Below are 24,573 nucleotides of genomic sequence, written 5' to 3'. Positions count from 1 at the left end.
ATATCTAGACAGTATCTCTCAACCTCCCTCACAAGCCCCCCCCCCCCCCCCCCCCCCCAGTGAAGTGACATTCCATGTCCCAAGAGCCGGACTCCGTGTCTGGGGATCGGGTTGTCGAGCCCCCTGCTGTCGACTGCCACTCAATCCACACTGCACCCGGCCCCTACGGTTCCCTTGGTGGGTGGTGAGTCCATCAGAGGGCTTTTTTTTTAACATTCTTATTATATCTGTTTGGTGACTATTATTCTTTATTATTCTTTACTGTTGTTTTTTATTCTTTATTCTACTTTTTTATTCTTTTAAATTCTGTATTATTCTTTTTATTCTTCTTCTTTTTCTTCTTTTCCTCAGTAATAGTTGACTCCACAGCTCCAGGTCAGTGTGTGTGTGTGTGTGTGTGTGTGCTTCCGTACACTTCAGTGTGTATTTAAATGGGCGTGGCCTCACCTCAGTTTTGACGAACAGCAGCATACCGATCATAGTGAAGAGACAGAGGTGGAGCGCCAACAGCAGGATGACACTGGAGAGAGAGGAGGGGAAAAACACAGAGGCATGATGGGAAAAACACAGGGCATGATGGGAAAAACACAGGGCATGATGGGAAAAACACAGAGGCATGATGAGAAAAACAGAGGCATGATGGGAAAGACAGGACAAAAGGAGGTAGGTAAGACTGGAACATCTGTCCTGGTTCATTATTTAATAGTTCAGTGGTTTCAACCCTTTTTTTACTCCTGACCCCATTTTAACGTCACACATTTCTGTCGACCCCAGACATTCAAAACGGATAATTTTTTTTTTTTGCAAAAATTAATTTGTTTTTGATCCTGTAACAGTTTTTTATACTATGTTTCAAATACAGGTTAATTTTAGAGGACATTTAGTCTATATAATGTATATTATTATGGACAGAGGCAGAAAAGCCAGGTGTAGTAGTAGTAGTGAGGCACTCTGCCAGTCAGAAAAAGTGTTAGTAAGGGACGACATGGGATGAGAACCATAAAGAAACAACTGTCAGAGTCAAAGAACAGAAGTGATAAAACTACAGTGGTTGTTTTTTCCACTGGACTCAGCTGTAAATGAACAGAACAGAGCTGAACGGAAAATGCCAGTGTTAGTTCTACATGGGTGAGTTTGGTTCTGAGGCTTATGAAGCTAGAAAATTATTATGGGATGTTCTTACCGTTGCTAAGTTGCCATTTTAACATCTTTTAGTACAGTTTTGCTATCTTTTTTACTGGTTTTAACTATTTGTAGCCTGTTTAAACTGTCTCTTAGTTTAATTTTACTATAGTTTAATCCAGTGGTTCCCAACCTTTTTTTTTTACTCCGGACCCCATTTTAACATCACAAATTTCTGTCAACACCAGACATTCAAGATGGAGTTTGGGTTTTTTTTTTGGCTAAAATTAATTTGTTTTTGATCATGTAATAGTTTGCTATACTACGTTGTAAATAAATGTTAATTTTAGACTACATTTAGTCTATATAATGTATATTATTACGGACGGAGACAGAAAAGCCAGGTGTAGATTACTGCACAAAGAGAGAATTGGATTTTCCTTGGTCAGGATATGTACAGTCAGTCCAGCTTGGATTTACAAGGCTGACAATTAATACTGAACAAACAAGAACTCAAACTATGAATTATGAAAGAGCTGCAGCATCTGAAACTGACCACAATGAACATTTGACAGACAAACAGAACCACGGTGCTTCAGTTTCAGCTTCAGTGTTTGTCATGTCTTTTATGTATGTGATTGTCTCTCTCAAGTCATCATATATTTTTTATTAGTAACTTTTTATTTTTATTTTTATCAATTATTAGAAATTTCAGGCGACCCAATTTAATTTCCAGGTGACCCCACGTGGGGTCCCAAACCCAAGGCTGAAAAACACTGGTTTAATCTATTCAAACCAACCTGTAGGTGGGTACTTTTGGAACATTTTGAGTACAATTTCAACAATATCGCGATAACAATAACCGTGATAATTTTGGTCACAATAACCATGATATGAAATTTTCAAATGGTTACATCCCTACTGTCAATATAAATATTTGAGTTTTAGTTTGAAGGCAAAACCTTGATGATTCCATAAAACAGATGTGTGTAAATGTTAGTTTTATCCTTTATTCAGTGACTAAATCCAGTCTGTGGACATGTACATAGGGTTGGTCTGTCAGTGGTTTGGTTCTAAGTACTAGTGAGAGTTTTGGAACATTAATAAAACCACTGTAACATGGTTTGTCCTTTCACTTTTAAATATATTGACAAACAGAACATCCATGTTTCGTTTCCCTGTTTATGTACAATACAAGTTATAGTGTAATCAGAGTATTTCACAACTACAATTACAGAAACAGGAATTCAGAGACAGAAGGAAAACTGATCTGTATTTAATATGAGAAGTGAAAAAAAAAACAGACAGAAGGAAAACTGATCTGTATTTAATATGAGGAGTGGAAAAAAACATCCAGCTGATCATGTAGATCAGGGATGTCAAACTCATTTTAGTCCAGGGGCCACATTCAGCTAAATTTGATCTGCAGTGGGCCGAACCAGTACAATAATAACATAATAATATATAAAGAATACCAACTCCAAACTTTCCTCTATGTTTTAGAGCAAAAAAAAGTCAAATTAAATAATGAAAAGGTTCACATCTACAAACTATCCTTTCAAAAGATGTGAATAACATGAACAAACTGGAAAAAATAAGTGTAATTTTAACAATATTCTGCCTCATTTTATCCTTTACACATGTACATTATAACTTACAGATCACTACAAATACACAAAACATTTAATATCAGGCAGAATATTTGTTAAAATTGTACTTACTGTTCTTAAAACATTTCAGGTTATTCACATTCATTGTGAAATTATACTTTGTTTTCGTGTAAATACATGAAAATATTTACATTTACATAGAGAAAAATTTGGAGTTGTGAGTATTTATTATGATAGTATTTTACTGGTCCTGCCCACTGGAGACTGAACTGGTCTGAATGTGGAACCTGAACTAAAAGGACTGTTAATATTTTTGTGTAATTTTTGCTCTTTTGATCCCAAGGGCTGGACTTGACCCTTTGGAGGGCTGGATTTGGCCCCCGGGCCACATGTTTGACACCTGTGATGCAGATGAAGAAGATTTACCAGAGACATCAATAGTAATAATAATAATAATAATAATAATAATAATAATAATAATAATGGATTAGATCTGTAAAGCTCTTTTCTATTAACACATTTAAAGTGTGTACAGTGGATCCATTATTCATTCACTCACACATTCTCAGTCTGATGGTGATAAACTACGTTATTAATTAAATCAGTTTCCAACCTTTTTTGGCTCGTGACCCCATTTTAACATCGCAAATTTCTAGCGACTCCAGACATTCAAAACGGAGACATCTTTCTCTTCAAGATGTCTTAGTGGGGTCAGGCAGGTGAAGAAATCTTTCCATTCTCTGTTAGGCTTGGGGGTTTTTTTGACTGCGGCTGTGTAGTAACGCATGCGGTCATGTGATCAGGTCAATCAAGATATGTCCTCTCAGATATTTTATCCTGCATTTTATTTGAACTTGATTTTTTAGTCGGAAAAATGTGTTTTAATTATAATGAAAAATATATTGAATCATGAAAAAAACATTTTGTATTAGTAATTTATTGTTTTTTTTTTTATCAATTACTAGAAATTTCAGGCGACCCCATTTGAATTCCAGGCGACCCCAAGGTTGAAAAACACTGAATTAAATAGTATTAAACAGTAATAATATTTTGTAGTAGGATAACTACAGTCAAAGGGTTAATGTTAGGAAGTTAATTTCTTTGTTTTTCTTTCCTTTTAATAGTATTTCCAACTCTTTTTTGGACTGAAATAAAATCATGTGATCTTTGGATTCACTGGTTAAAAATGAAAGACTTTTCTTATTAAATAAATGCATGTTTGTTTTTTAAGGTCAGACTGAGACGATGTTTTTTTTCTGTCATTATGTTGCATTAAATGACCATGAATGAGCCTGTACACATAAACTTAAACCTCATTTCCCATCATGCCTCTGTGAAGCAGAGCGGTACCTGGCGATCTCTGGTAAAGTTCTCTTAATGCATTTCAGCGTCTTCTTCATCAGTGAAGAGTTTTGGAGCAGGAAGAACGGCCGAATAAGACGGCGAACTCTGAGTTTCTGATCAGTAAGGGAAAAAACACAATCATCATCAGTTCTCTAACACCTTACCTTACCTAAGCTTACTTTATCTTATCTTAAATTATCTTATACCTTATCTTACCTAAGCTTACTTTACCTTATCTTACCTTAAATTACCCTATCTTAAATTATCTTATACCATACCTTAAATTCATAAAATTACTGAAACTCAGTCTAACTCACAGATCCATTTGACTGTAGAATATTTAGATTTCAGTTTTATCTGTAAAAGTGACTGAACTTTTCTTCATTCCTGACCTGACTGTTCTCAGACCTGTTCCTGGACCAGGGCAGTAGAACTAAGACCACCATGGACCTGGGGTTCTGTTACCAGTGGTTTGTTCTTTTTTTCTGTTCAGTACATCGTTAAAGCAGCGTCACGTCCTTCAGCCTCACCTCATCACAGACCATACTGGCAGACAACATCCAGTCGATGACGGACACTGAGATGACCGCGGTGTAGCCAATCAGCCATTTAGTCTTCCTGAACTCCTCCCAGCCAATCAGATAGCTCTGAGGATAGAAGGGCGGGGCTTTGATTAGAACTTCATGTGGTTCAAATCCACGACATGCCATGTGTGTGTGTGTGTGTGTGTGTGTGTTTTGACCTTGACAGCCAGGTCCAGGGTGAACACCAGGAGGCAGACGGCCTCGATGCTCTCCGTTAACCCACAGGGGGGTTCCCAGGACGGAGAGTGGCGCCGGGGGTCCGAGGACATGGACAGAGAGGACGGACGCTCTACGAAGGCCAGCAGTAGAACCACAGCGATGGTCAGACCCAGACCCCTGGACAACAGACAACGGTTACCATGACAACAACAACCAATTACCGACTGTACTTCCTTCCTTCCTTCCTTCCTTCCTTCCTTCCTTCCTGCATCAACAACTACAACAACCTGAAGATCATTATTGGGTTTGTCACTGAGAGTTACACATAGAATAGAATAGAATAGAATAGAATAGAATAGAATAGAATAGAATAGAATAGAATAGAATAGAATAGAATCCTTTATTGTCATTGTTCTACTCCAGTCAGTGCATCAATATTAATAAAACACTAGAACTACAGAAAATAAAATAAGAAAATGCCAAATATAAAATTACAAAAACTGAAAAATAAGATAGAAAATAGAATATAAAATTTTACAAAAGATAAGAATAGAGCTAAGAAGAATAATTTTCTCTTTTTTTTAAATAGAGACACATTTTACAGTATGTATATGTTTGAACTAAAGTCTATATGTCAATAATGTATTTATATTTTGATAGATATTGAATAAATATTTAATTATTACGGAACAGGAGATTACTGCATGACCTATTAAACATAATTCACATTTTCCCAGTCTCACATTTAATCTCACATATTTTAAAACTATTGTTATCAGAGTAAAAACATGTATATTTGACAATTAATGAAGAAAAGGATGCAAACATATGGATGAGTACAGTTAAAATAAGAAATTCTAACTTTGACAAAGCATTTTTTTTAAATTTGTTTTTCTTGTGTTGATCCTACAGATTAATATACTGTATTTTCTGTTTTTGACATTTATGTTACTGAGAAATAAAACCCCAGCAAAAGTACATTTAACAGTTTATTAAGATAATGAAGGATGAAAAAAAGACAGAAACTTGTGGAATGTGACAGTTTATAAACTATAGCTACAATGAACTAAGAAAAACCTCACATATGGATCAGATATGTACAGGGGTTGGACAAAATAATGGAAACACCTTAAAAAATCAACAAAATATAATTTAATATGGTGTAGGTCCGCCTTTTGCGGCAATTACAGCCTCAATTCTCCGAGGTATTGATTCATACAACTTGTGAATTGTTTCCAAAGGAATTTTAAGCCATTCTTCAGTTAGAATACCCTCCAACTCTTTTAGAGACGATGGCGGTGGAAATCGACGTCTTACTTGAATCTCTAAAACTGACCATAAATGCTCAATAATGTTGAGGTCTGGGGACTGTGCCGGCCATACGAGATGCTCAACTTCATTAGAATGTTCCTCATGCCATTCTTTAACAATTCTAGCTGTATGGATTGGGGCATTATCATCTTGAGGTGAAGGTGTTTCCATTATTTTGTCCAACCCCTGTAAGTCCATAGTACATATATATATATATAATCTGTATGTGTGTGTTGTTCTTCCATCTGTATTAAATGTAAGCCGTTCTAACTGCCTGTCACCGTGACACATGTTTAACAGCAGTTCTTCATTTGTGGTTGTTCTGCTGCTCTTTTCAAACCTGCTGACCACATCCTCACTGTCAGAATTATTCATTCCATTCTGACACTTTTCATTTCATCAGCTGTAATAAACACATCTGCCTCTAGGGGGCGTCACTCATGTCCAGTCAAAAATTCCACATATTACAACTATTTCTAAAGTTAGAAATCAGTGTCCTGAATAAAAATTGTAAATAATAATAATAATAATAATAAACTTGAATAAACCTGTAAAGAACTGCAGCAAATACCAGTAAAAGGATCAAAGACAAAATAAAGGAAGATGTGAATGAATTAATTAAAGTATGTTTGTTCTTTTAACCCTTCATCTGTTTCCTAAAAATTTAAATAAACAGTTCCAGTGTCCCTGTATGTCAGCATCTGTTCTATGTGGATCAGAACCAGATGAATGTGTGAGGTTGTCAGGTTCTGTTCTATGTTCCAGTCCTGTGGTCTGGATGCACATTAACCTTACACACATTAACATTAACCTAATTATAGAAGTAGGCGGGACTTTCACTGGAGGAGAACTCAACTCATCCAATCACAGTCCATATATGACTTCCATCAGTGATCAATAGGAACTAGACTGATATCTGGAACCATTTACATGTTCTAAACCATCAACATATGGACGAGTAGAAGGAAAGGAACAGGCAGAACATTTACAAAAATGAACAAAATAATCCACAAACTGGACAAAATAATGATTAAAATGGACAAAATAATCAACAAATGAACAAAAATGAAAAAAATAATCAACAAAATGCACAAAATAATGATCAAAATTGACAAAATTATCATTAAAATGAACAAAATAATCAACAAAATGAACAAAAATGAACAAAATAATCAACAAAATGTACAAAATAATGATCAAAATTGACAAAATGATCAACAAAATGAACAAAATAATCAACAAAATGAACAAAAATGAACAAAATAATCAACAAAATGAACAAAAATGAACAAAATAATCAACAAAATGTACAAAATAATGATCAAAATTGACAAAATGATCAATAAAATGAACAAAATAATCAACAAAATGAACAAAAATGAACAAAATAATCAACAAAATGTACAAAATAATGATCAAAATTGACAAAATGATCAACAAAATGAACAAAATAATCAACAAAATGAACAAAAATGAACAAAATAATCAACAAAATGCTCAAAATAATGATCAAAATTGACAAAATGATCAACAAAATGAACAAAATAATCAACAAAATGAACAAAAATGAACAAAATAATCAACAACATGCACAAAATAATGATCAAAATTGACAAAATGATCATTAAAATGAACAAAATAATCAACAAAATGAACAAAAATGAACAAAATAATCAACAAAATGCACAAAATAATGATCAAAATTGACAAAATGATCAACAAAATGAACAAAATAATCAACAACATGCACAAAATAATGATCAAAATTGACAAAATGATCAACAAAATGAACAAAATAATCAACAAATCAACAAAAATGAACAAAATAATCAACAACATGCACAAAATAATGATCAAAATTGACAAAATGATCAACAAAATGAACAAAATAAGCAACAAAATGAACAAAAATGAACAAAATAATCAACAAAATGCACAAAATAATGATCAAAATTGACAAAATGATCAACAAAATGAACAAAATAATCAACAAAATGAACAAAAATGAACAAAATAATCAACAAAATGCACAAAATAATTATCAAAATTGACAAAATGATCAATAAAATGAACAAAATAATCAACAAAATGGACAAAAATGAACAAAATAATCAACAAAATGCACAAAATAATGATCAAAATTGACAAAAGGATCAATAAAATGAACAAAATAATCAACAAAAGGAACAAAAATGAACAAAATAATCAACAACATGCACAAAATAATGATCAAAATTGACAAAATGATCATTAAAATGAACAAAATAATCAACAAAATGAACAAAAATGAACAAAATAATCAACAAAATGCACAAAATAATGATCAAAATTGACAAAATGATCAACAAAATGAACAAAATAATCAACAACATGCACAAAATAATGATCAAAATTGACAAAATGATCAACAAAATGAACAAAATAATCAACAAATCAACAAAAATGAACAAAATAATCAACAACATGCACAAAATAATGATCAAAATTGACAAAATGATCAACAAAATGAACAAAATAAGCAACAAAATTAACAAAAATGAACAAAATAATCAACAAAATGCACAAAATAATGATCAAAATTGACAAAATGATCAACAAAATGAACAAAATAATCAACAAAATGAACAAAAATGAACAAAATAATCAACAAAATGCACAAAATAATTATCAAAATTGACAAAATGATCAATAAAATGAACAAAATAATCAACAAAATGGACAAAAATGAACAAAATAATCAACAAAATGCACAAAATAATGATCAAAATTGACAAAAGGATCAATAAAATGAACAAAATAATCAACAAAAGGAACAAAAATGAACAAAATAATCAAAAATAGGACCAATGGCCCTGTAGCTTACCGGCCAAATTAACATCCTCTTCTGATCACGTGAACGAGGTTATTTCTAAACAAATAACGTGTGAAGGATCACATCGCGCATGCCCGAAGTAAGTACAGTCGGTAATTGGTTGTTGACAATAACGTGACCGGATTTCTTTACCTGAATGATGTTATTTGTAAACAATCAAACATGAGCGTCTGTAACACACAGACATGTAAGAATTTAGATACCTTAAAACAACAAATTGAAAACCAGTTTAATGGTGCCAAGCGAATCAGCATATGGCTACCATGTTTTGGTCATATTCCAATCAGATCTGTCAAAAATTCAAATTCCAACTTGATATCATTGATACTTACTGATTTATTGGATCAATCCACTTCCTATCTCTTATAATGGGAAAAAAGTCACACCAAATCCAGAATCAGATCCAGATCCAAATAATTTCACTAACTTTTGTTGACATCATCATAAAAAAGCTGTATACCAAGTTTGAAGTCAATCAGAATTGTAGTTTCAGAGAAGAAGACGATTGAAAGTTTTGTAACGGACGACAGACAACAGATGACGATGATGACGCCGGACACCACATGACGACAATACCTTACGGCCTGTCGGCTGGTAAGCTAACAAAATGGACAAAATAATCAATAAAATGAACAAAATAATTATCAAAATGGGCAAAATAACCAATAAAATGAACAAATTAATTATCAAAATGGACAAAATAATCAATAAAATGAACAAATTAATTATCAAAATGGACAAAATAATCAATAAAATGAACAAAACAATTGACAAAATGAACAAAAATGAACGAAATAATCAACAAAATGAAGAAAATAATTATCAAAATGGAAAAATAATCAATAAAATGAACAAAATAATCAACAAAATGAACAAAAATGAACAAAATAATTAAAATGAAGAAAATAATTATCCAAATGGGCAAAATAACCAATAAAATGACCAAAATAATTATCAAAATGGACAAAATAATCAGTAAAATGAACAAAATAATCGACAAAATGAACAAAAATGAATAAAATAATCAACAAAATGAAGAAAATAATTATCAAAATGGAAAAATAATCAATAAAATGAACAAAATAATCAACAAAATGAACAAAAATGAACAAAATAATTAAAATGAAGAAAATAATTATCCAAATGGGCAAAATAACCAATAAAATGACCAAAATAATTATCAAAATGGACAAAATAATCAGTAAAATAAACAAAATAATAAAAAAAAATGAATAAAAATGAATAAAATAATCAACAAAATGGACAAAATAATGTTTAAAATGGACAAAATAATCAATAAAATCACCAAAAATGACAAAATGAATGAATTAATCATATTTAATTAATCATAAGTAAAAGCAAATTTGTATATTTCAAAAGTTTGTCAAAAATTCAAAAATCTAAATGTCTCAAAACTGTAAACAAACTTTGCAGACATTGTCCCAAAAAAAAAGTAGTAGTTTCAGAGAAGATTATTGAAATCTGGACATTGGTGACCTTTAGTTTTGACCCAGTTTGCAACAGCTCCAGATATTAGACAGACCCCAACTCCACATTTAAGTAGAAACCTTCCTGTTTTTGTTTTACATCTTTAAGCTCAGCTGTACTAAGCTTTATTATTTGTACTATTTTAGTTTTTTATATTTTCTAACTTTGGCTGTTTTTCATGCAGTTATTTTACTTTTAATGAATTTTTGTGATGTGTAGTAAAGTCTCCCGATTTCTTGTTTTTTTTTTTTTAATAGTTTTTACTGTTGAAACCCTCATAAATCTGTGTGTAGACATGTTCCTACCACTGACATATCCTGGAGTAGTACCATCGATACAGACGGAGCGACCGGGAGTCCACCCGATGGTTAATGGAGCGATACTGCAACAAAACACAAACAGTTCTAAACAAACAGAACACCAGAGACAACGGACAGAACACCTTCAAACAGGGGTCTGGGATCCAAAACAATAAGGACAGAAGTCAGAATATAGTTTTATATTATGGGATAAATATCATTACATTGGTTAGTTTGGGTTCAGTTATTATCTTTGTTTCCAAAATGACTCAGAGATGGTTTGGACTGAATTTTTAGTCCTAGAGGATGGATCTGAGATGACTAGGTCAGGGATCCTGAGTGTTCCAAGTCCGTGAGTAAAAAAAGACCAAAACTAGAAGCACTCGGAGAGCGCAGACCTCCGCCAAGGCTGATCAGTGGCCCCCCCCATGGGCCCCCCCACCCCCGATCACCACCAAATTTTAATCATTTCTTCCTTATCCCATTTCCAACAAACCCTGAAAATTTCATCAAAATCTGTCCATAACTTTTTGAGTTATGTTGCACACTAACGGACAGACAAACAAACAAACAAACAGACAAACAAACAAACCCTGGCAAAAACATAACCTCCTTGGCGGAGGTAATAATCAACAAAATAGACAAAATAATCAACAAAATGAGTAAAAAATACCAAAATAAACAAAATAGACAAAATAATCAACAAAATAGACAAAATAATCCAAAAAATGAGTAAAAAAGAACAAAATAATCAACCCAATAAACAAAATAATAATTTAAAAAAATGAGTAAAAAATACCAATATAATCAACAAAATAGACAAAATAATCAACAAAATGAGTAAAAAGGACCAAAATAATCAACAAAATAGAGAAAATAATCCAAAAACTGAATAAAAAATACCAATATAATCAACAGAATAGACAAGATAATCAACAAAATAGAGAAAATAATCCAAAAAATGAGTAAAAAACAGAACAAATAATCCACAGAATAGACAAAGTAATCAACAAAATGAATAAAAAGACCAAAATAATCAACAAAATATACAAAATAATTTAAAAAAGAATGAAAAAGACCAAAAATAATTAACAAAAATAGACAAAATAATCAACAAAATGAATAAAAAAGACCAAAATAATCAACAAAATAGACAAAATAATCAACAAAATGAATAAAACAGACCAAAGTAATCAACAAAATAGACAAAATAATCAGCAAAATTAATTTAAAAAAGACCAAAATAATCAACAAAATAGACAAAATAATCAACAAAATAGACAAAATAATAAAAAAAATTAGTAAAAAAGAACAAAATAATCAACAGAATAGACAAAATAGTCAACAAAATGAATAAAAAAGACCAAAATAATCAACAAAATAGACAAAATAATCAGTAAAATTAATTTTAAAAAAGACCAAAATAATCAACAAAAATAGACAAAATAATCAGTAAAATTAATTTTAAAAAAGACCAAAATAATCAACAAAAATAGACAAAATAATCAACAAAATGAATAAAAAAGACCAAAATAATCAACAAAATAGACAAAATAATCAGTAAAATTAATTTTAAAAAAGACCAAAATAATCAACAAAATAGACAAAATAATCAGTAAAATTAATTTTAAAAAAGACCAAAATAATCAACAAAAATAGACAAAATAATCAACGAAATGAATAAAAAAGACCAAAATAATTAACAAAAATAGACAAAATAATCAACGAAATGAATTAAAAAAAGACCAAAATAATCAACAAAATAGACAAAATAATCAACGAAATGAATTTAAAAAAGACCAAAATAATCAACAAAATAGTCAAAATAATCAAAATGAATTAAAAAAAAAACCCCAAAATAATCAACAAAATGAATAAAAATGAACAAATCAATGTAAATATAATTGTTTATTCACTATATGAACTACAGTCTGTGGACCCGTTGAATCCAGGTGTTTTTTTTTTTTCTAACAGGGGTCTGAGATACAAAACAATAAAGACTAATGTCAGAATATAGTTTTATATTATCAATCAAACTTTTTTTCTATAGCACTTTTCATACATGGTACATGTAGCACAAAGTGCTTCACAACAAACCCCCCCACTGTCCCGCGGTTGCAAATAAAAATACAAGCAACAAAGTAAAGTTTACAGTAAGGGTTTAATTAAAAGCTAGACTAAAAAGATAAGTTTTGAGTTTACTTTTAAGAATATGAACACTCCCATATTATGGGATAAATATTCTATTGATTATTAATATTGATGTTTCTGTGTCTGATCCTCATGAACAGGACATCTGACAGCTGGAGACATGATGTGTCCACATATTTATGTCCATATAGTTGATAAACATCAGTATTTCACTGTAGTTCAATGGTAGGTTTTTCTTCCTCAGTCAGATGTGATGACAGTAGATGGAAATTATTATTTACAGTCAGAGTAGGAAAAATATTAGAGACATTTAGGGGAAGAACATTTAAAGAGTCATAGAGGAAAAAAATATAAAACAAAATAAAATCAATGTTGATATAAATTCAGTCCAATCCATCTCTGAGACATTTTATAAACAAATATAACAGTTGAACCCAAACTAACCAATGCAATGATATTAATCCCATAATATAAAACTATATTCTGACATTAGTCATTATTGTTTTGGATCCCAGACCCCTGACCCCTGGTCCACAGACTTTAGTCCACCTGCTTTATTTGTGGTTTCAGGTTAATAAGATCATTAATATAAGGTGAAGGGTGTGGGACCTGGATGGCGTCTTCTATGAATACGACGGCCTGTTGGATGTAGACGTCCTCATCAACTGTGGACGGAGACAAAAGACACAGTTAGAGGAGTTTATATGGAACAGATGGAGGAGCCCTTGACTTTAGCCTCAACTTTAACTTAACCTTTAGCCTTACCCTTACCTTTTACTTTAGCTTTACCCTTAGCCTCACCTTTAGCTTAACCTTTAGCATTAGTTTTACCTTTAGCTTTACCTTTACCTTTAGATGTACCTTTACCTTTAGCTTAACCTTTAGCCTTACCCTTACCTTTTACTTTAGCTTTACCCTTAGCTTCACCTTTAGCTTTACCCTTAGCTTCATCTTTAGCTTTACCTTTAGCCTTAGCTTTACCCTTATCTTTACCTTTAGCATTAGCTTTACCTTTACCTTTAGATTTACCTTTAGCTATACTTTTAGCTTTACCTTTAGCCTTACCTTTGGCTTTAGCCTTCCTATTACCCTTAGCTTTGTCTTTAGCATTACGAGGGCCGTTCAATAAGTTCATGGCCTCACCCAGAACAGAACAACACAGACTGATAATTTATATTTTATTTTTCAACATAATCTCCATTTACAGCAATGCACTTGGTCCATCGATGTTCAAGCATCACTATCCCATCACGAAAGAATGTAACGTCCTGTATTATAACAACCAGTATTTCTGGGTGAGGCCATGAACTTATTGAACAGCCCTCGTACCTTTCCCTTTAGCCTTACCCTTACCTTTACCCTTCCCTTTACTTTGAGCTCTACCCTTACCTTTACCTGTCCAGTTGCACCACATGCATAACTCACACACACACACACACACACACACACACACACGCATGCATGCACACGCGCACACACACACACACACTACCATGTGTGTGTTTTACTCGGTGTGTTTTCAGACAAACAGAACAGTCTCTGAGCTGTTTCAATGTCAAACTGGTTGGACTGGGAACACATTTTATGAGTTCATTTCTTGAAGCCAAACTCAGAGAAGAATCTGAATACAGACGACTGTATTTACTGACTCTGATCAGAACAAACACTACCCAGAAAAACAAAACTGTCACTTAATCAGAACAGATTATGACCCAACAAAACAAAGACAAGGGAAAAAAGAACACGTGCTAAAGAAACCCCATCCTTTTATTATTAGTTTTAAGTAATATTTGAATGTTCTGAGATACTAATGTTTGGGTTTGCATTAGCTGTAAATTATATTATATTGTCAAAATGAAAAGAAATAAACATTTGGAATGTATCAGTCTATGTGTGATGAATCTATTTATAAAGATGTGTTGAATTACTGAAAAAAAAAAAAAAAAAAAAAAAAAAATCGTTTTGATATTTTAATTTATTGAGATGCACCTCTACATAGAATAACTGCATTTTAGATTCTGATTTTACACCAAATAAATATATGTTCTATCATCATGTACTTTTACATCAGTGTGATTATATTCCACCTCAGCCACCACGCAATACATCATGTAATATTATTTTATTGCAGTCATTTCATTTATTTAAACGGTTATAGTTAAGAATAAACACTGTATCAGCAGGACATCAGTATCAGATGATATTTACTGTTATCAGTCCATATTTGGATCAGTATAAGACGCCTTTTCGTCAATAATTTAACCCTTTCATGCATAGTGGTCACACAGTGGACAGCTGTTCAGAGGTGTTCTCTTGTATATTCATGGGTTTTGTTGTTTTAGTTCCATATCAGCCCACACAGTGGACACTTATGCATCACTCCATACACTGACATTCATACCATTACTGTCACTTTGCAGTTTCAGATAAACCTGATCTGCAGTAACATGTTTGAGTGTAAAAAAAAAAAATTGGCAATTGTTTTTTAAAGTGTAATTAACAGTTTTGTTTTCTGTTTTTTTTTTTTTTTAAACAAAAAGTTTTTTTTTTTTTGCATATTATCTCCATGCAGGTATGTTAAAATGTGAGAAAACGTCAGATTAGCAGCATTAAAAGTGTTTTTATTTCATTTTTTTCACACTGTATATCAGTAAATACATGTTTCTTTGCTTCTAAAATGAAATGCATGGTGTCCAGCTGAGTGGACATTTTTGCAACTCCATGAAAAATAGGTTCATAAAAAAAACAAAAAAAACAAAAAAAAAAAACAAATCAAATTGTTTTTTTTTTTTTCATGCCTAAAGATTAATAAAAACACTCAGACAAAAAATCTTAAGGTTCTCATAATTCATGCATGAAAGGGTTAAATAATTATCTCCTGTGTTCTATTAAAGATTAAAAAAAAAAATTCTGTTTGAGACTTTAAAACAGTAGTTATTTTTAAATCTATACAACTAATAATCATACTTTCTTTGTTTATGGGGGATAAATAACTATAAAAACCATACAAACAAACAGAAACTCGCATCAGTATCAACATCAGCTATTAATCAAAATGTTATTTTAAATATTGGGATTAGCATTAGCCATATGTTCCGACCATATGTTCTCCTATAACTGTGTATGTCCGGTACAGATATTTTATATTATTATATTATATTCAGTTTTCTATTTATAGAGTTCACCAATGTTAACCCTTCCATGCATGAATTGTGAGAACCTTAGTCAAGATTTTTTTCCTCTGTGTTTTTATTCCTCCTTAGGCATGAAAAAAATCAATGCGATTGAGTTTTTTTCTATGGAGTTACAAAAATATCCATGCATTTAATTTTGGAAGTAAAGAAACGTGTTTAAAACCCAATATCAGAAAGTGATATGAAAACAATGAAATAAAAACATTTTTAATGCTGCTAATCTGATGTCTTCTCACATTTTAACATATTCTAATGCTAGTAATTACTCACTTCATGGAGATAATATACAAAAAAAACCTTCTTGTCTAACAAATAACAATTGATTTACACTTAAACATGTTACTGCAGATCAGGTTTATCAAGAACAGCAAAGTTACAGTAGGCGTCCACTGTGTTGGCTGATGTGGAACTAAAACATCAAAACCCATAAATATACAAGAGAACATCTGGAGAAGAACTGTCCACTGGAGTGACCTATGCATGAAAGGGTTAAATGTTGTCACCTTCTTAAATTAATGGCCAAAGTCAGGGGTGTCAAACATGTGGCCTGGGGCCCAAATGCGTCCCTCCAAAAGTTCCAATCCGACCCGTGGGATGAATTTGCAAAGTGCAAAAATTCCAGTCAAGGCTGTGGAACTCATTTTAGTTCAGGTTCCACATACAGACCAATATGATCTACACTCAAATAATAACAGCAGAATAACCGACAAAAAAGAATGACTCCGTATTTTCTTCTCGGTTTGATGTGAAAAAAATTATATTACACTGTGCCAATAAATAATGACAACTTCAAATTTTTGTCTTTTTTTAGTGCAAAAAATAACATTAAATTATGAAAATATTTGCATCTACAAACTATCCTGTAACAATAAAATGTGAATAATCTGAACAAATATGAACAACCTGAAATGTTGAAAGAAAATTCAGCACAATTTGAACTATTTTCTGCCTGTTCCTCAGTGTTTAGTGTCTTTGTAGATCTGATCCATAATGCACATATGAAATGATAAACTGAGGCAGAATATTGTTAAAATTACACTTATTTTTCTCAAGAAATTTCAGCTTTTTCAGGTTATTTACTTTTTTTTTGTTTGGATAGTTTATAAAAGTAAGTATTTTCATAATTTAATTGGGTTTTATGCACTAAAACAAAGACAAAAAATTTGCAGTTGTCATTATTTATCGGTTATTCTGTTATTATTTCACTGGTCACTGCAGATCAAATGAGGCTGAATGTGGAAGCTGAAAGACAATGAGTTTGAGAGCCCTGGCCTACGTCATTTTTTGATTAAAAAAAATAATAATAATAATTTTTTCGCTGAAATCATCAAATACTCAATGTCTGGTTAAGTTTTTTGTGTTTCCTGAAAAATCTGAAGGAATTATTTCATTATTTTACAACGGTGATGATCTGCTGTTTATGACGTAGTTAGATCAGAAAGATAATGTTAGCGATGACTCCATCATATAATCCAGTGGTTCCAGCCTTTTTTGGCTCGTGACCCCATGTTAATATCACACATTTGTGGTGACCCCAGACTTTCAAAACGGAGACATTTTTTTACTAAAATTTATTTCTCTGTGTAATTCCTTTTAAAGTCCAGTTCTTGTGTTTCTACTGTGTATTGCAAAAGGGGCCTTTACCTCGATATATTCTGAGATTGAATAATGAATATAATAAGCAGAATAATGCATTTGAAATGTACTTATTGGATCCGATCATCACAATACAACAACGACAGTGAGTGAATATCTTACTGTATTAGCCCATAAAGCAGTGGGTTCCAACCTTTTTTGGCCCGTGACCCCATTTTAACATCACAAATTTCTGGTGACCCCAGACATTTTTTTTTTGCTAAAATTCATTTATTTTTGATCATGTAATAGTTTGCTATACTATGTTTCAAATACAGATTAATTTTATTATTTAATTTTAATTTTATTATTATTAATTTACTCTATATAACGTATATTATTGTGGACAGAGGCAGAAAAGCCAGGTGTAGATTACTGCACAAAAGGAGAATTGGATTTTCCTTGGCCAGCGTGGATTTACAAGGCTGACAATTAATACTGAACAAACAATAACTCAAACTATGAATTATGAAAAAGCTGCAGCATCTGAAACTGACCACAATGAACGTTTGACAGATAAACAGAACCACAGCGCTGCAGTTTCACAACCACATGTCATGTCTTTTATGTATTGGGATTGTTTCTCTCAACTCACCATAGACTTTTTTATTAGTAACTTTTTTTTTTTTTTTTTAATCAATTACTAGTAATTTCAGGTGACCCCATTTGAATTCCAGGCGACCCCACGTGGGGTCCTGACCCCAAAGTTGAAACACACTGGTATAATCACATGGTTCAATACTCTACTGATTAAAAAAAAATCAGTGAAGGGAGTTTTATTTTTGCTCCCAATAACCTGATTGTGAATTTAACCTTTTAACCCCTGATCCCAGGTAAAGGTTCACATGTTAATGAGTTCTGAATCAAATAATACAGAGGATGAAAAACCAGTAAACACTGATCCCAGTAACAACCAGACAACAACCATTTTCTGATTAATGGGATCTGTTTGGAAAGAGTCGACACCTTCAGGTTCTGGGCGTCCACATGGACTTTGAACACCACTGCCATCATCCAAAAACCTCAGCAGCGGCTTCACTTCCTGAGGCTGAAAAGAAAAAACCTGGAGGACAAACTGCAGGTGACCTTCTGTAAACTGATACTGAACACATTTGAACAGATACTGCATCACAGCAGGGTCTGAAAACTGGACAACTGGACAACTGGACTGAGGAGGACAAAGAGGCTCTGTGGAAAAAAACACGGGATTGTCTGGGAGTTACTTGAATTCGACAGTGAAGAAGATAAAAGATATAAAGAAACTAAAACTAAACTAAAACTAAGCATTTAGAAAATAACAAAAAACTAATATAAACCAGCAAACCTGCTCGAAAAACTAATTAAAACTAACTGATTAGAGGAAATAAAGTCGAAGCTAAATAAAACTAAACTATAATGAAAAATCCAAAACTATTATAACCTGCGCTCACTGAACAGTACTTTTTATTTATTTATTTACACATATGCACTTTCTACTGCCTGCTCTGTGTTTTAAAGTATTTCCTGCTGTTGCTGCTGTTGTTGTTGTTGTTTTGTGTTTTTCATCATTTGAATGAGTCCATTTTTAAACTTTGTGCCCAGAATGAAGGAGGAACAACCCTCTGTTTCACTGTAACTTGTTTTACAATGAAAAATAAATAAACTCCTAAACTCAACCAGATCAGCAGACACTGTTGTGTTCTTTCCACCATCGTGTTCAGTGAGTGGAGCTTTTCCACGCATCAGTTACAAAGACAGAGACATGATGAGTCAAATGGTCACACACACACACGCACGCACGCACAGAGTGCGTGTGTCAGAGCAGGATGTGTCGTTGGGGTGGGGGTGGGGGTGGGGGAGGGGGTGGGGGAGGTGGGTGTCACTGACTGGGCCACACTTCAAACACACAAACCACTGAGTGTCAACTGGTCTTCACACTCGTTTGCAGCAAAAATGAAACACTCAGGTTTTTCTGTTCTGCTAATGTGGTTTGAAAGCTCCACCATACCATGTGTCATTTTTACATGTTTCTTTTGTCATCTTCAAATGCTCCTAATAAGAGTGTGTCAAACTAAAATATAAAAGAAATCCACCAGGTATTGAAACTCAAAAATGTTTAATTCTCATATATTCATTCATTCATTCATTCATTTTCTGAACCCGCTTTATCCTCACTAGGGTCACGGGGGTCACTTGGAATCTATCCCAGCTACTTATGGGTGAAGGTGGGGTTCACCCTGGACGAGGGTCCACCCTCATCGCAGGGCTGAACATATAGAGACAAACAGTCACTGTCACATTCACACCTATGTGCAGTTTAGATTAACCAGTTAACCTATCAGTGCATGTGTTTGGATGGTGGGAGGGGCCAGAGTACCCAGGGAGTAGGTTTGATTTTGACATTGGTGGGGACACAGAAGTGCTCGCAGTCAGTCCTCCTGAAAGTTGATGTTTTTTTTTGCATTTGCAATCATAATATCACATCATGTAAAGCTGATCGAACAAGCAAACAATCACAGTCAGAAAAAAATTCAGTACTTGACATGTTTATAATACATATCTGAATATTTAAAGACAGTACAAGAATTTAGGAGTTATTCTCATAACTAACATATCCATCATTATTTAACCTCACCTGTGAATTTACAGCCTCTCCTCCTCTACCTCCTCCCTCCTCTCTACTGTTTGTCACCTGACATAAATATGTTGATACATGACATATAAACAGATTCTGAATACACTGATCCTACAGTTTGATGGTACAGTTACTGCCTGAGCAAAAAAGGCTTTTACTTTCAATCATGTAATTTATTCCCCAAATATATGAATAAAATCACATCTAGAATCACATTTAGAATCTGGAGTTTTACTGTATTTTCCCCACAAATTTTCTTTATTTGTGTTTTTTAAACAGTTGCTCTTCCATAGAAATACATGAAAATAATAAGTAAACTAACTTTTAAAAAAGTGTTTCTGTTTGGCATTAAACAGTGTGTTTTATTCAGTATCTGTGTTGAGCCTCTGCAGTTCTATACCCTTGAACTAACTTACACTGTGACTCCTACAGAAGTGTCTTCTGTCCACTTTTCTTTTCTTTGACATCCTTTACATCCTAATTACTGAGCACACACGCACGAGTGCGTGCACGCACACACACACACACACACACACACACACACACACACACACATGTCCAAATGTACATGTAACTCACACCTCTGATATTCAAATCTGTCTAGCTGACGTGACCCAGGCAGAACAAATGCCAAACATGTTGAAAACTTACATTAGTGGTCCAACTAGCAGGTCTCTTTTACAAGTAGATGGAGTGACAGCGAGGACAGCCAATCACAAAGAGCCAACTGGAGAGCGATATTTACGTTAGAGGCGGAACTTCCAGCAGAGACCCACTGTTAACCCTTTGTGTGCCATAGTCACTGACTAAACACTACGGACAGCGGCTGGACTGATAGGGACTACACAGTAGTGGATGGATATCGGTAGGGACGTGTCCCTAACATCCATACACAATTCTACGCCCCTGCGGAGTACCCAGAGAGAACCCACACAGACACGGGGAGAACATGCAAACTCCACACAGAAAGGTCCCACCTCCATTGACTAGTGTTGGAATCGAACCCAGGACCTTCTTGCTGTGAGGCATGGTGATGCAGTGGTTAGCACTCATATATTTCCGATAAAATTCTGACCAATCATTTTATTCGGTCCGAATGAAATAATTGGCCGAGCCTGGCTGAGCCTCCTGTCAATCATCCATACTGCATCTGCATCCTATACCGGCCCCTCTGAATGTGACACTTCACTGGCGCTGCTCCTCCTGTCACTGACCACAGCCTACTGTCTAGGATGTGAATGGACAGAACTGAAATGCACATGAAGGGAAAAAACAGATTTATTAACACAATGGTTTTCAACCTTGGGGTCGGGACCCCATGTGGGGTCACCTGGAATTCAAATGGGGTCGCCTGAAATTTCTTGTAATTGATAAAAAATTAAGAAAAACTTACTAAAGTTTCAGTTAGTTATCGTTTTGTCTTTTAATTATAGTTTTTATTTATTTCAATTAACAAAAATGTTTTTGTCAATTCTAGTTTTCGTCATTTCGTTAGTTTTCGTTAACGATAATAACCTTGGTGTGAGTGGACTATATTTACACAAAATGAATAGACTGACTGTTGCTATCTGGGGTCATTGTTTTCTTTTGTACTTATTTGTGCTCTCGTTTGTCTGTCCTTTTTTTTTGTTGTTGTTGTTGTTTTTTTTTGGGGGGGGGGGGGTCTCTTTTGTTTGTCTTTTTGTTTTGGTTACTGTTGCAATTCTACATAAAACTCCATAAAAATTTAAGTTACAAAAAAACAAAAAAGATAGTTTTGCAGCAGCTGGAGGGTTCAAATTCAAACTGTCTGAACTATTAGGGTCCAAATACACAAAGAAATGAACCACAGACTAAGAAAAGTGGGTTTAGACAAATATGAGCCTTTAAATGTTTGTCAGTTATTTAATTTTAATCCTATACGTTTTCCTGCAGAACCAGAACCATGAACATTATGTCAGTGTCCAAATAACCGACCATGTCCACATGTCCCAGCTCTAGTTGATTGTGTTTGTCTTCAGTTAAAGACGCGTTGGACATAAAACTAACACGTATATAATAACGTTAGAATCGTCCGATATTTGAGGTGTTTGGCTTCAATAATACCAGTTCAGACTGGTCCTTATGTGTGTTAGTATCAGACTGAGCAGATTTAACAGATATCTAATTCAATATAACGTTCAAACTGCAGAGACTTAAATTATGGGATGTATTTGTTCAGTCCAGGAGTCACAGGACACACGACTGCAGTGTTAACTCCATTACTTTTAAAGAACATAATGAGCAGGAATTCCACTCAAACACACTGAAGTCAAAGCATTTTTCTGACTCGTGGATCTCAGTAAATGATGGAATATTATCATTAAACCAGTGGAAAAGTCCGTCTGCTCTGGTCACTGTTTATGTCGGACTATAAAACACACAAACAGACAGATGAAAACACTGACACTGATCTACTACAGTCTAGGCTTTATGCATTTATGCACTTATTTATAATTACGGCTAAAATTTACTTAGGGGGTCAAATGAGTGGCCATTTTTGTCAAAAAAAAAAAAAAAAAAGTTGTAAGAAATGCATAGAACTGTGTTGAAATAATGCTAATCCATTTGTGCACAGACTACTGATATTATTTGACAGTAGAAGCTATATCTTCAGAAATACTGGATTTTGAATAGCACGTGTATGTGAAAACTTTTGCTGGTGGACGGACGTGACATTACCCATGATGATCTGGTCAGTACCAGTACTTTATTAGTAATAAACTTATATACTTACTATTGCTAATTCTCCTCTTATTCATAAATGTTAGTACTGGGGATCTAAAACAATAACAGCTGACACAAAAACACAAAATGTGTCAGTGGACGGATGTGACATGGTTGTTACAGATCCCATCATACTGATGCTCAGCAGCCATGTCACCGTTTCCACAAATGATCCCTGAGCAAAAACTAGTATCAGAATTATTTATTGTATAGTTTATCATCATACTAAAGAGGAAATAACAATATAGAATTGTTATTTCTTTATAAAAATGCTTATTATTAGAAAACTGTTGATTTAAAAAGTGATGTGTGACATTCTTAATGTATATATTGGCGTAACATAAGCAGGATGGATCAGCACCATACTCCATATTGAACCTGTAAAAATAAAACATGTGATATGTAGGACAGAATCTTGTAAGAAAAATTGGGGAATCTAAAAGAATAGAATATTTGTTTTTCAGGTAAATTCAGTTAAAATATAACTTGGCCATTTGTGACATGAAAATATAGCATTAAATGTGATGAAATTGGACATTTTTGAGCTGAAAACATAGTTCATATGACCATCAACATGTTGAACAGAACCGAAACCCTGTAAATTTGCATAACTTGCGTTTACCAACACAAAGTTCCTTTGGGGATTCACTTATATTAATTTCTTATGCACCAAGACAGAAATAAGACCTCTAAGCACATTTTAGCCGATTACTCTATTAAATGGTAAATGGACTGAACTTATATAGCACATTTTCTACACCCTCATGGTGCCCAAAGCGCTTCACAGTTCCTCACATTCACCCATTCACACACACACTCATACACCAGCGGGTGGCTGCTATTTACTCTTTTTTTTTTTTTTGGTGGGAAACAGTATCTGAGTTTTCTGTACGTCCTGTGGATCCAATGAATTGACGATAAAAAAAAAAGAGTAATAAAAAAACAGTAAAAAAACCCAAATCAACTCCAAATGACCATATGATTATTGACTTAACCTTTTAGTCACGTGTCAAGCAAACATGAGGAGCATGTTTTAGTTTCAGATCGTCCAGAACATTTAATTAAGTTTGTTAATTAAAAAAACACTATTCTTCAAACCTATTTGTACTAATCTGTGTATTTTGATGATATTTATTTAATTTCTGGTCTTTTCAGGAAGTTCCATGTGACACATTTGTACATATTACATGATTGCACTTGGATTAATTTGTGAATAAATTGACTTGAATTACAGTTGCTGGATTTATTGCATTAACAGGTTTAATGACTGTTTTTATTGATTCTCACTGTGACCCGTGTGTGTGTGTGTGTGTGTGTGTGTGTGTGTGTGTGTGTGTGTGTGTGTGTGTGTGATGCTTTTGTGCAGTCTAGTTGTAATGTTTATTTTCATGGTTTAACCCTGTAAAGCCTGACCCATTAAAGCATTGACAGAAAAGTCCAGTTCT

The 24,573-nt window shown here is 33.4% G+C and overlaps 1 protein-coding gene across 2 annotated transcripts in view; it reads right to left on the bottom strand.

The window, feature by feature from the left end:
• The window catches only part of tpcn2 (two pore segment channel 2), a 44,866-nt gene that overhangs the window by 18,589 nt on the left and 1,704 nt on the right, over positions 1-24,573 (bottom strand). The window contains exons 2-7 of one of the 2 annotated variants that reach the window (XM_030162124.1): positions 13,550-13,605; positions 10,796-10,872; positions 4,819-4,996; positions 4,607-4,723; positions 4,083-4,189; positions 448-520 (exon numbers count right to left, since the gene is read on the bottom strand). In XM_030162124.1, coding sequence (XP_030017984.1) covers positions 448-520; positions 4,083-4,189; positions 4,607-4,723; positions 4,819-4,996; positions 10,796-10,872; positions 13,550-13,605 — 608 coding nt within the window. The remainder of the gene's footprint in view (positions 1-447; positions 521-4,082; positions 4,190-4,606; positions 4,724-4,818; positions 4,997-10,795; positions 10,873-13,549; positions 13,606-24,573) is intronic. The other variant, XM_030162132.1, reaches the window with a different exon arrangement.

The sequence above is a fragment of the Sphaeramia orbicularis genome, chromosome 3, assembly GCF_902148855.1.
Source record: "Sphaeramia orbicularis chromosome 3, fSphaOr1.1, whole genome shotgun sequence".
Lineage (NCBI taxonomy): Eukaryota > Metazoa > Chordata > Actinopteri > Kurtiformes > Apogonidae > Sphaeramia > Sphaeramia orbicularis.
Note: the sequence above shows the minus strand (reverse complement) of the source record. Positions and strands in the feature narration are given on the sequence as shown.